Source organism: Calliphora vicina, chromosome 3 (genome assembly GCF_958450345.1).
Source record: "Calliphora vicina chromosome 3, idCalVici1.1, whole genome shotgun sequence".
Taxonomy (NCBI): Eukaryota; Metazoa; Arthropoda; class Insecta; order Diptera; family Calliphoridae; genus Calliphora; species Calliphora vicina.
The window spans coordinates 101,029,329-101,041,526 of NC_088782.1; the positions used below are offsets into that span (position 1 = coordinate 101,029,329).

At 28.3% G+C, this 12,198-nt stretch overlaps 1 protein-coding gene across 1 annotated transcript; it reads left to right on the forward strand.

Annotated features, from left to right (window-relative positions):
• The first annotated feature begins 10,500 nt into the window (after window positions 1-10,500).
• Window positions 10,501-11,227, forward strand: LOC135955650 (uncharacterized). Its single transcript, XM_065506008.1, has 2 exons — window positions 10,501-10,518; window positions 10,667-11,227. The coding sequence occupies exons 1-2, from the start codon at window positions 10,501-10,503 to the stop codon at window positions 11,225-11,227; spliced, it is 579 nt and encodes a 192-aa protein (XP_065362080.1).
• Window positions 11,228-12,198: the final 971 nt, after the last annotated feature.

Here is a 12,198-nt window from a genome sequence, read left to right on the forward strand (position 1 = left end):
CAAGATTTTAATATTCCTCCAAATAATGGGTAGCTGACATCCGTGCAAACTCTTTCAAAAATTGGCCATTTATATTTGTGGTCTTTGCAAAAAAGCTCTAATTTATCGAATATTAGGCATATGTCTAGAGTTGTGTGGCGAGATAGTATTGCGGTCGCTATTGGAATAATCATTTTTAACTTCTTTATTCTTATTACAATTTTGTATATTAAAATGCGTTTTTCTGCGCATTGTATTTGCCGCACACTTTGTCCAGTAGCATCAACATGGATTGTATGAATTGCATCTTTCAAGATTTGAGGATTTTCATAAAATGTTAGAAATGTTTTCTCTTCCCAGCAATGTATTGCTAACGGAGACGCCACATACTGAACATATCCTTCGTAACATTCTTGCTGCATCTTGAACACATCAATGAAAGGATTTTTGTCATAACATTTATCGGAATTTCCGTCGGACTTGCATTTTCTTATGGTTGGTAAATTATTTATATTTTGAAAATTGCCACCTTCTGCAATTTCATCAGCAGCTTCAAGAATTTTTTCCTTTCTATATACATAGGCGCTTTTATTTTTCAGTGAATTTTTAGCAATAACACGTGATACGCCACGAATTTGAGCAACACGGGTTTCACCTTTTGCATGATAAATTTCTCCAGTTCTGTATACGGAAACAAATCCGTCCATGTTTATTTTGAAACGATATTTGCTGCAATCTTTGAAAGTACAGTGTCCGTAAGCTAACAAACCAGAAAGTAAATATTTTATGTTATAAAATGAGATAACACACACATTATTAATTTTTAGATATTCTTGACGTATTACATCAAGAACAAATTTATTTTTACTAAGTTTTAGTTTCGCATCGTCCCTTGCTTTGAAAATTAAATCAGGGTTTATTTTAAAATCGCAATCAAAAATGTTTGCTTTAAATTGGCGAATTTGCTTAGTAGCTATTCCCGGCAAACGAATTACTTTCTTTTTTATTTTTTCATTTTGGTTAGGTTTTTTCCTATAACTTTCAAACTTAGAAAGGTGTAAACTACTATTAGTAGTTTCGAAGGGACCTAGAATCTTATTGCTTTTTTCCGATATTGGATCGGATTTATTGCAAATATTTGAAGAATTTATAAACTCATTTTTATTTGTATTATCATCTTTATTTATTTCCTCTAAATACATACTGTTTTTATTAAGTAAATTACATTTAGGAAGTCTATCTATTAAATCATTTAATATATTCTTCAATTCATTTTTAAATGTTGTTAACATATTTTCCATGACAGAGTTGTTTATGTTTGCCATGTTATTCTGAAAATTGTGAAAAAAAAGTACATTAATAAAACAATTCATATCTTTATTACCAAATCTTACCATTTTATTTGGCCCGTCAGTCGAACATATGCAGTTTGCGCACTACAAGAAATAAAAGAAATATACAACTTTAACAATTTAATAACTTTAAATATTATCTACCATTACAAATCTTACCATTTTATTTGGCCCTTCAGTCAAACATTTGCTGCTCGTGTTCTACAAGAAATAAAACAAATATATAACTTAAACAATTTAACAACTTTAAATAATATCTACCATTTCATTTTTAGAAGAGTTAAAAATTTCTGGATTATTTTCCACTACTTCTGTTTCCAAATATTTTAAAATTTCCTCAATGGACTTAGCTTTTTCAGCAGACTTTTCTTTGGATGCATCCATTGTTTTATTTATAATTTGCACATTAAATACTTCTTTGCCCTCAAATAAGCAAATAAGAGCATCTAATGCGCATTTTTCATCCTCTGTCAAATATGCATTGCAGTGTTGTTGTGATATCTGAAATATGTTAAGTTTAGAAACAATACTAAAATAATAAATATATTTTACTTACGCCATTGCCTTTATTCATACAGATAAGAGCATCTAATGCACATTTCTCTTGCTCTGTCAATTCATTTTGAATTTCAGTATCCTGAAATACTTCAGTATCCTGAAATACTTCAGTTAGATTTAGGGCATCCATACATATTATATCACTTTTCTAAAAATTAAAAGAATAATTGGTAAAATGCTCTTATTTTCAGTTTATTATAATTTAAACGTACCTGTGTGCTTTCTAAATTAAGAAATTCGTCAAAAAAGTTTGAAATATTTGAATCATTTTCTGATGATTTATCTAATGACTGTATCTGTAGGAAGACAACGATTAATTAAGAATAATTAATTAGAAATAATTATATGTTTCAATGTCGCTTACTCTTTTTAAAACCATCTTTCGATTTTTGGTATTATTTGCTAGTTTATAACATGTTGGTTCATCTTTGTTATAATCAGCAAATATTTTAATAAAAACCGAGCTGTTAGCGTAGTATTGAAGGTTTTGAACATCCAAACCCGAGCTAACTTCCTTCTTCAAAATTTCCAAAAGTTTTTGGTTATTTCGAACCATTTTCTGCAATCATAGAAAAAAGGAATTTTATATAAAATTGCTCATGTTTTCTATTGGCTGCATACAACTTTCCGCAGGCACCAAATATACTAAGTACTTAGCCTTGATCCAGATCAATATGTACTATCAACAATACGTCGATATACATATCTCATTAAATATACATAGACAATATGTATATCTAAAGTATGGTTTTCCACGTAATTGATATTTTTCATCAAAAATATGTTTCAGCTTACTAGTTTTTTACACCACATTTTTTTTTACAAAAACTATATTTTCACTATTTTCATTAAACATTTTTACACGAAAAACTATTTTTTCACCACAACATAATCCACAAAAATCTATCTACAGTGGTGGCCACGAATTTATTCAATTATTTTTTCAAATATTTCCACAAATATGTATGCATGAGGACTGTTTTAACACACAATGTGTTTTATTCGACTGTGTAAATTCATACATATTCACCATGAACACATAAAATTTTTCTACAACTTGACCAAAAATTTTTTTTTTTAAATAAACATATTTTCTCACATTTATATCATTATAATTTTATTATTATAAAATATTCGGACCAAATTTCGTATTTTTAGTTCCATTAGTTTCGGTCATATCATGTTATTAACAGCTGATGATCGCTGAGGTGGGTCAACGTATTTCTACACATCTTTGTCCATATATGTTTTACCGATTTTTCCAAACATTTTTCAGAAACTAGAAACATTAATAATAAATTTCATACCCTTAGAGGTCCTTTTATTTTGGCTCTAACGCACTTAAAATTCAGTTGATGAAAAAAATTCAAGTATTTGTCTTAAATTGGTGGCCACCACTGTACATACTTTTTACCAACGAAATTAAAAGCAAACATTATTTTATGTTATTCCATATTGTATTGTATTTTATTATACCATTCACCTTCATCAGAAGGGTATATATAAGTTTGTCATTCCGTTTGTAATTGTTATTTTTATAAACAAAACTATCTGTATAATAGTTTTGTTTTTAATTTCATATTTCTCGGTCCATTATTATAGAAAGTTACCACTAAAGTCTCCTTTTTTGAATTCAAATTTATTCAGAATCATACCAAACGATAACCCGTCAAGTTTGAATTTTAAATTTGTATAGCATTTCCTATATTATGAAATTCTTCGGTTTTTTGGAAATTCTAGGTCCATTATTATAGAAAATTAAAAAAAGTATGCCCTTGAATCTTCACTCTCTTGGGACCATATACGCTTAATTTCATATACCATTCGAATAAAGAAAAAGTACGAAAAAGTCTCCCCTAGAATTCTCACTGACTTAGGACCGTGTATGCTTAATTTCATGTTTCTAAGTCCATTGTTATAGAAAATTAAAAATAGTTCCATTATAATAAAGAAAAAGTACCATGAAGTATACGCTTGAATTTTCATTCACTTAGGACCATATACGCTAAATTTTATATTTCTAGGTCCATTATTATAGAAAATTCAAAAAGTACCATTAAGCTTTATTTCAAGTTTCTAGGTTCATTGGTGAAGAAATTACAAAAAGTACCATCCGAATACAGAAAAAGTACCAAAAAGTCTCCCCCTGGAATTCCTCTCACTTAGGACCATATATGCTTAATTTCATATTTCTAAATCCATTTTTATAGAAAATTCAAAAAGTACCATTAGAATATAGAAAAAGTACCTGTAGTTCAGTTCTCACATTTTGGTACCTAAATATTATCCCCTATTCCTAACACTAACTTCACTCAGATACATATCAGCTAACTTTAGTGTCGATAAGTGAAATAATTTAAAATGTCAATAAGTTTGAAATTTAAAAATATTCCATTTTGCCAAAATTGTTTATGCTACAGACTAGGGTAATCGAATTATTCGATTTTTCTCTTGTTCGAATAAAACGAATAATTCGAATAAGAGATTTTAACTTGTACGAATAATTCGATCACACGTTTAAAATTAATCGAATTATTCGAATAATTCAATTTTTTTTAAAGAATTTTTGATGTCGGTTTTTTAATATTTTATTGTTAAAGAAAAACAAAAAATAACGTTATAATTAACATTAACATTCGAAAACAAACTCCATCATTAAATTTTCAATATTTGTGTTTATCATTCGATTTATTAAATATTTTGCAACACTTACGATCACTTTCGATGATCATTTCAAAATCACATTCTCCATCACATTCAACTCCACTTTAAGTTAATATTTCGATTATTAATTGCGATTCTTCTAATATCACGCCAGCTAAATAACAAATATTTCCGTACCTTTTATTTTCATTGGTTTCAGTCCTAAGTTAAAAATTTTGAATTTTTAGAATTGTAATTTGCAGTAATATTTATATATTTATAGAAGGAGCTATCGGAACACTCAACTACAGAGAGTTATTTGTCGAATTTCAGAAACAATACAATTTTTGTTAGTCATTATTACTTATTTAAATTTGGAATTATGAAAATTTTAAGCAATTTAATAAATAAATTTAAATATACAGTGGGGAGCTCAAATGTTTACATGTTTCTATTTTGTGCACTTCTTATGGAATAACAAGTAAGAGAGCTATATTCGGCTGTGCCCTTCACCAAATTATACATAAAAAATTTTTTTTAAATATTTTTAGGTAAACAAAATTTACATTTTTTTTCCAGTTGTTTTTTAAATATTTTTTGTAATTTTTTTTTTTAAATTTTATAATTTTTTTTAAATTTTATAATTTTTTTTTAATTTAAAAAAATTTTTTTTTTATTATTTAGTGAAAAAAAATGTTGGTGAAAAATTCGGGTTAAAAAATATTTTTTCCGATTTTGACCCATTGTAGGTCCAACTTACTATGGTCTTACATATATACGTCGTTGCACAGGTCTTTGAAATATCTATCATTAGATATCCATATTGTCTATATTAATGATTTAGTAATCCAGATATGGGTCAAAAATAGCTCAAAAATCGAGGTTGTCCTGGTTTTTTCCTTATATCTCAGCCATTTGTGAACCGATTTTTTATTTGGCGGCTTCAAAAAGTTGATTTCAACACACAGACGGGACAGATGAACATGGCTATATCGACTCCGCTATCTATAACGATTCAGAATATATATACTTTGTGGGGTCGCAAATGAAAAATGTAGAAATTACAAAAGGAATGACAAACTTATATATACCCTTGCCACTCATGGTGAAGGGTATAAAAATAAAACTAATAAAGCAAATCCAAAAATGTTTCTGTCATTTATTTTATGTTTAATATGTAACAAAATGAATTACAATTCAAAACAAAAAACATCCAGTTCTAAATAAAAAAACAGACAAAACTAAAATAAAGAGGGTCACCATCCTATTGAAAAATGACTTCTTCTGCAGGATAAGCGTTATAATCTACAAAGTCAAAAGATGAATGTGAAAAATATATATATAGCTCTCTTACATGTTATTTTTTGATAAGTAAAGAATACGATTTAAAATTTGTTTCTATGTTTATTGGTTTAAAAGATACATAGGGTGCCAAAAAAGTACCAAAACCCCTAAAAGTTTCGAATTTCGGAAAAGTACGAAACACATGTCAGCTTATTTTTTAAATGAAGTAACATGCAATTTTAAGTTTTTTTGTATCTTTATTAGTTTTAAAGATATAAGGTTACCGAATTTACCCTTTTTACCCCTAAACGTTCGAATTTCCAAAAATCCCTTATTTTCAGATCGTTTTGGGGAGGGAGGAATCCACAGTTAAAATTTCATGTTTCTAGCTTCAGCTGTTTGGGCTGTGCGATGATGAATCAGTCAGTCAGTACGTTACTCTTTTATATATATAAATCATTTCGTTTGTAACTACAATATAATCTGTTCGTCAGAAATTAAATGTAAAATTTTTAAAATTTTTCTTGATATATATACTAGGGTATGCAATCGATTAACCGTTAATCGGTTAACCGATTAATTTTGGAAGGTTAACTGTTCGAATAATTTGAAATTGCCGATTTTCAAATAACAAATAAACCGATTAATTTGTGTCGATTAACCGATTAACCGAAATTCCTTTTTTTTTGGCACTTTTTTGTATTTATTTTTCCGTTTCAATTCAAATACAAATTTCAAATTAAAATTAGATATTTTTTAAACATGATTAGTGAGTATGTATGTATAACAACTGACATATTTAATTTACATGTATGTATTTGAAACTTTGTTTGTATTTACATGTATAGACGAAACTTTTTTTTTTAAATGAGTCTTTTATCATAACTAAACGAAACTATTAAATTAATAAAAATCTAAAACAATCCAAAAAGGAATATTCTTATCATTCTTTTGATTTCTCCAACATATACAATCAGCGAGAGAGTTTTTTTTCCAAGAAAAGTTTTATTAAATCTAAAGAAAAAAATCGTTTAAATTATATTATTTTTTGAAAGATTATTTCAGAAGATCTCACTAAAACCCTAAAAAACTCACACATCGCTCATTTGCTGCAACAACGTCATAATTCAAAAAAGTCGTTTCGAGAAAAACGTCTTAGAATATTTTATGACATTTTACTATTTCTTAAATATATTTTCAACAAATCATCGATTTCAGAAATATAAACAGTAGATGTTAATATCTTTCTAATCTGTATTTAACCAAATTTTCACTTATTAAATATACTAGAAAACATGAATTTTAATTTTGATGTTTACAACAAAAAAACACTCTCACACAAAAAACATAATTGACTTTTTTGAAAACTGATGAAACTATATGAAAGATTATAGAATATAAGATCGCTGTATTACTCAGTTCATAAAACACGGATTTTGAGTTATGACGTTGTTGCAGCAAATAGGCGATATGTTTATAAAAATTATCTCAAATACCTTATTTGCTGTTTTTTATGTTTTTGTACACAAAATTCGTTGTTGTATTTTCAATTTAAAATGAAAATATAAATTATTCGGTTAATCGAATAATTTTAAATTAACCGATTATTAACCCAATAAATCTAAATCTCGATTAATTATTTGCTCGATTAACCGATTAAACCAGAAACCCGATTAATTGAATACCCTAATATATACTAATTATTATAAAAAGGTGAAGGGTATATAAGATTCGGCATAGCCGAATATAGCACTCTTACTTGTTTTATTCCATTTTGTATTGTTGTAGCAGCAGTGATTGCTGAGTTGACAGCCCTTGGCCGAGTAAACTCGGGTCATTCCGGTGCGTAGAACCGACTGTCGTGGTTTTTATTTTAATTTTGTATTGTAATTTATTGTATTGTATTTTATTTAATTTTTTTTTTATTATATTTTATTTATTGTATTTTATTTTAATTTATTTTTTTATTTTATAAATTTAAAAATTTGTAATTTTTATGTTTTTTTTAATAAAATATCTAATTTTACACAGAGACCCGAAATAACTGTTATTTTTTTAAATAAGCAATTGGTTATAGAAAAAATAAGTTCAAAAAAATAGGTCCCGTAATAACAATTATAAATCAAATGTAAAGGGTTAAAATCAATTTTATTATTCAAAAATCCTCAATAAAATATTAAATACGTTATTAAAGCAAAAATCAGGAATAAATAAAATATTTTGTCCTTTGAAAAATGTGTGGTCAAAATTGAACAAAAATGTGAACATTTTTCAAAGTGGCTTAGTAGTACTATTTTCTAATACACAATACAATATTTTAAAGTTTGTTTCCTATAAAAAACAATTTTTGATCAGCACTATTGAAATTGACAATTTTGTTTATGGGTTTAGAAGTTTGGGGTCATTTTAACCCCAAGTGCTATTAAGGGTTAATTTAATTTTTCATTAATCCAAATATGGCCAAAAAAAAATTGTTTTTCTCGAAAATCTCAAAATTTAAATCGCAGGTACGGAAAAACTATAGGAGGTATTTTCATACTTTTTTCATATTTTTATTCCCTATTATGTTCTCAATAAATTCCAATGTGATGATCAACAAATTTTGAAATTAGCTTAAGAAAATTTTTAAAAATTTGAAATTGGAGTTTTGAAACTGCCTTTAAAAAAATTAAATTTTTTTGGTCATACCTGCGAATAGGTTAACGGTATCCTACGAAGACAAAAACTCATATACAAGTAAATATGGATATATTTTAAGTAAAAATGTACTTTTATTTTAATATATCTCAAAATATGTTAATTTTCTTTCTACATTTTTTGTTCTAGTGGCCTAAGAGACGTTAATGGCCTGGCGATTTTTTAATAACTTTAAAAATTTTCAACCAATTTTTGTCTTTTTTATATACATTTGATTCTTTTAAATTAAATTGCAAAAGTAATTATTTAATGCCAAAATTTTTACAAAAACTGAAAAAATTGCATTTTTTCCTCAAAACATCAGCGTCGTTGCAGCACCAGTTAGTGTTATCATATCATCCTAATATTTTACACAATGTGTTTCTACAATACATAGAACCATTCTAAAGGGGGGGACGGTCAAAATTCGCAATTTTATTTTTTTGGAGCACTCTAATAGTACATAGTAAATAAAGTACAAAATAAGTAATCATTATGATGATGGTTCAATCACAATCACTTTAATAAAAATAGCTTTACGCATTTTTGTATTTTTTGTTTATCAACAAACAAAAAGAAGTATAGAGGCTACATTGGTATAAACTCTTTAAATACAGTGTTAGTTATTGGGTTTGAATCGGATAATGCCAGGCTAAGATATTTAGAGGGTTAAATTAAGCTATGTTGAAGCGCAAGGAATTCTTATTGGAATCCTATTGGTTTTTTTTTTGGATCACAATGTTAATAAACAGTACCATATTATATATAATATTAAAGGTAGATTATTTGTTAACACGTTAACGGAAAGCGCCAACAGTCCACAGCCCATAAGTGGACTTTTCGTCCACACAATTTTGGGTTATTAAAAAAACACACTTTTATCTATTTAAAAAGATACACGGATTGTTAGCGTGTTAAATACTTACATTTTGAATATTGTGTTGATTTTTTTTTATTTTGTAAAATAAAATACACTTTCACAATTTCAAACACTAATTTTAAATTTATTTTTACTAAAAAATATATTTTCATAAAATTCAAAGCGTATTATTGAACCTTTGTAAAATTTAAAATGTCTTTTCATAAAAAAAACTTGTGAAATTTTTAAATGTCACAGTGTTGCATTTCAGTGAAACACACTGAAAGAAATAATTTTTAAAATTCTTTAAAATTTTTCTAGACTGGCAATCTAGTTTTAAATTTTGTTTTATATGGGATATATTTAATATGGATTAAATATATATAATAATTTATTTTTGGGATAAATTAAGATTAGAAATAGCTTGCATTTTAATAATTTGTGGTGTTGATAGCTCTCATAATTATAAGCAGTAAACAATTATAGGAATTCAAAGTCAATATATAACTACACTCAGGTCTCGTTTTATGCGATAGATGCGTTTCAAAAAAATCGCATAAATTGAATTCGCATAAAACGATACTCTAGCTTCATATAAAAACTAATGATTCGTTCCAAAATTCTGAAAAACCGCATAAATTCAAATTTTAATTAAAAAACCAAAGCAAAATCGCCAAAAAAAAATCAACAAAACTATATTTATTTCATTTACCTGGCGTTTACACATGCAAGTAACTGAACACATTTAACCGTTTGCACTAACACAATCACTATGCATGTGTAAATTTACACAATTTTGTTAGTTCAAAAGTATGAATGTGTTGAGTTTTTGCAACTGTTACTTGCATGTGTAAACGCTAGGTCACTTAAACAGTGTCGGTGTTCGATTCACGACAGAGTTTAAAGTCAATACAGAAAATATGAATATTAACAGAAAAAAATTATGCTAATATAAAATGTTACTGGGATATTGATTTGTTATTTATTTTTTAAATAAAAAAGTTATTGCAATTTTTACATATCGTAGTGTTGCAATTGTCAGAACATACTCTAACGTATATTAAATAGTCTGGCAACTAAGTAACGAATCTGGCAACGACATGAAAAAAAATAATGGCATCATTAATTGTGGTGGATTTTTTGAATAAGATGGACCCCGAAACGAAGGTAATTTTATATTTTATATATATTTTAAATTATTTTTATAAATAGTTTTTTAACTATTTATGAAAATATTTTGTGAATACAATAAAAATATTCACTTTATACTATTTCATTTACATCATTAAAAATATTGACTTTTATTTCTTTACAGAAACTATTGCTATTAATATTAAAAAATGGTAGTGGCCGTGGGCGTGGCGGTGGACGTAGAGGTGGCCGAGGACGAGGCCGTGGCCGTGGTCGTGGTCGCGGACGTGGTTTGCAGGCTAGCTACCAGCCTGCACCACCTGGTGCATATTACCACAACGCTCCGGCAGGTTACTACCAGCCTGGAACATTTTACCAGTCGGGTGGTGCTGGAACTTTGTTCCAGACATCTCCTCCTGGCGGCTTTTATCAGCCACAACCACCCGGCGGGTTTTATCAGCCACCTCCACCAGCCGGATTTTACCAGCCATCACCATATTACAATGCTGGTAATATGATACAGCCACAACCACAACCACTGGGTAATGCAAATTATTATCACCCTCATCAGGGTAATACTAATTTGGAGCCAAATGCGGCTGGACTATATTACCCGTCGGTGGTAAATAATCAAAAAAAGGAGAAGGAAATCCAAAAAAAAAATAAGGAAGAAAAGAAGAAGGAGGAAAAGGAGGAGAAGGAGGAGAAGGTGAAGGAGGATGCGAAGGGGAAGGAGGAGGAGTAGGAGTAGAAAGTAGTAGTATATAATATAATATAATACAATACAATGAATTTTTAACTTTTTTTTTATGTATTACATATTACCCGCTACCTCGTTAGCCTATATTTTAATATTAAAATGTTGAATTAAAAAATATGTTTCATGTGTTTCATTAGGAATGAAAAACTATATACAGTGAGCCTCAAAAGTGAGTAAACAGCAGCGAATTTTTTGATTTTTTAAGATCATGAAAATCATTATAGTCCGACTTAAATCTATATTTTTCACAACCAAAGATATTATTCAAGCCAATCTCTATCAAACCGAAACTTTAAAATTTTAATCATGGATAAATTTTAGAATTTTCATTATCTTAAAAAATATCCAATAATTTTTGGTGTATACTCACTTTTGCGGCTCACTGTATATATAGTGTTGCTGTTTTTACAACTTTATGGGGTATACCCTGTAAACGGCTAATTTTTCGAAAGTGACAACACCCTAGCGCGATTCCTAGGACATTGCCCTATCGAAATGCATTAGTCGTTTTTTGGCACCACGAAAGATATCGGTTTTAGGAATGAAAAACTATATATATATAGTGTTGCTGTTTTTACAACTTTATGGGGTATACCCTGTAAACGGCTAATTTTTCGAAAGTGACAACACCCTAGCGCGATTCCTAGGACATTGCCCTATCGAAATGCATTAGTCGTTTTTTGGCACCACGAAAGATATCGGTTTTAGGAATGAAAAACTATATATATATAGTGTTGCTGTTTTTACAACTTTATGGGGTATACCCTGTAAACGGCTAATTTTTCGAAAGTGACAACACCCTAGCGCGATTCCTAGGACATTGCCCTATCGAAATGCATTAGTCGGTTTTTGGCACCACGAAAGATATCGGTTTTAGGAATGAAAAACTATATATATATAGTGTTGCTGTTTTTACAACTTTATGGGGTATACCCTGTAAACGGCTAATTTTTCGA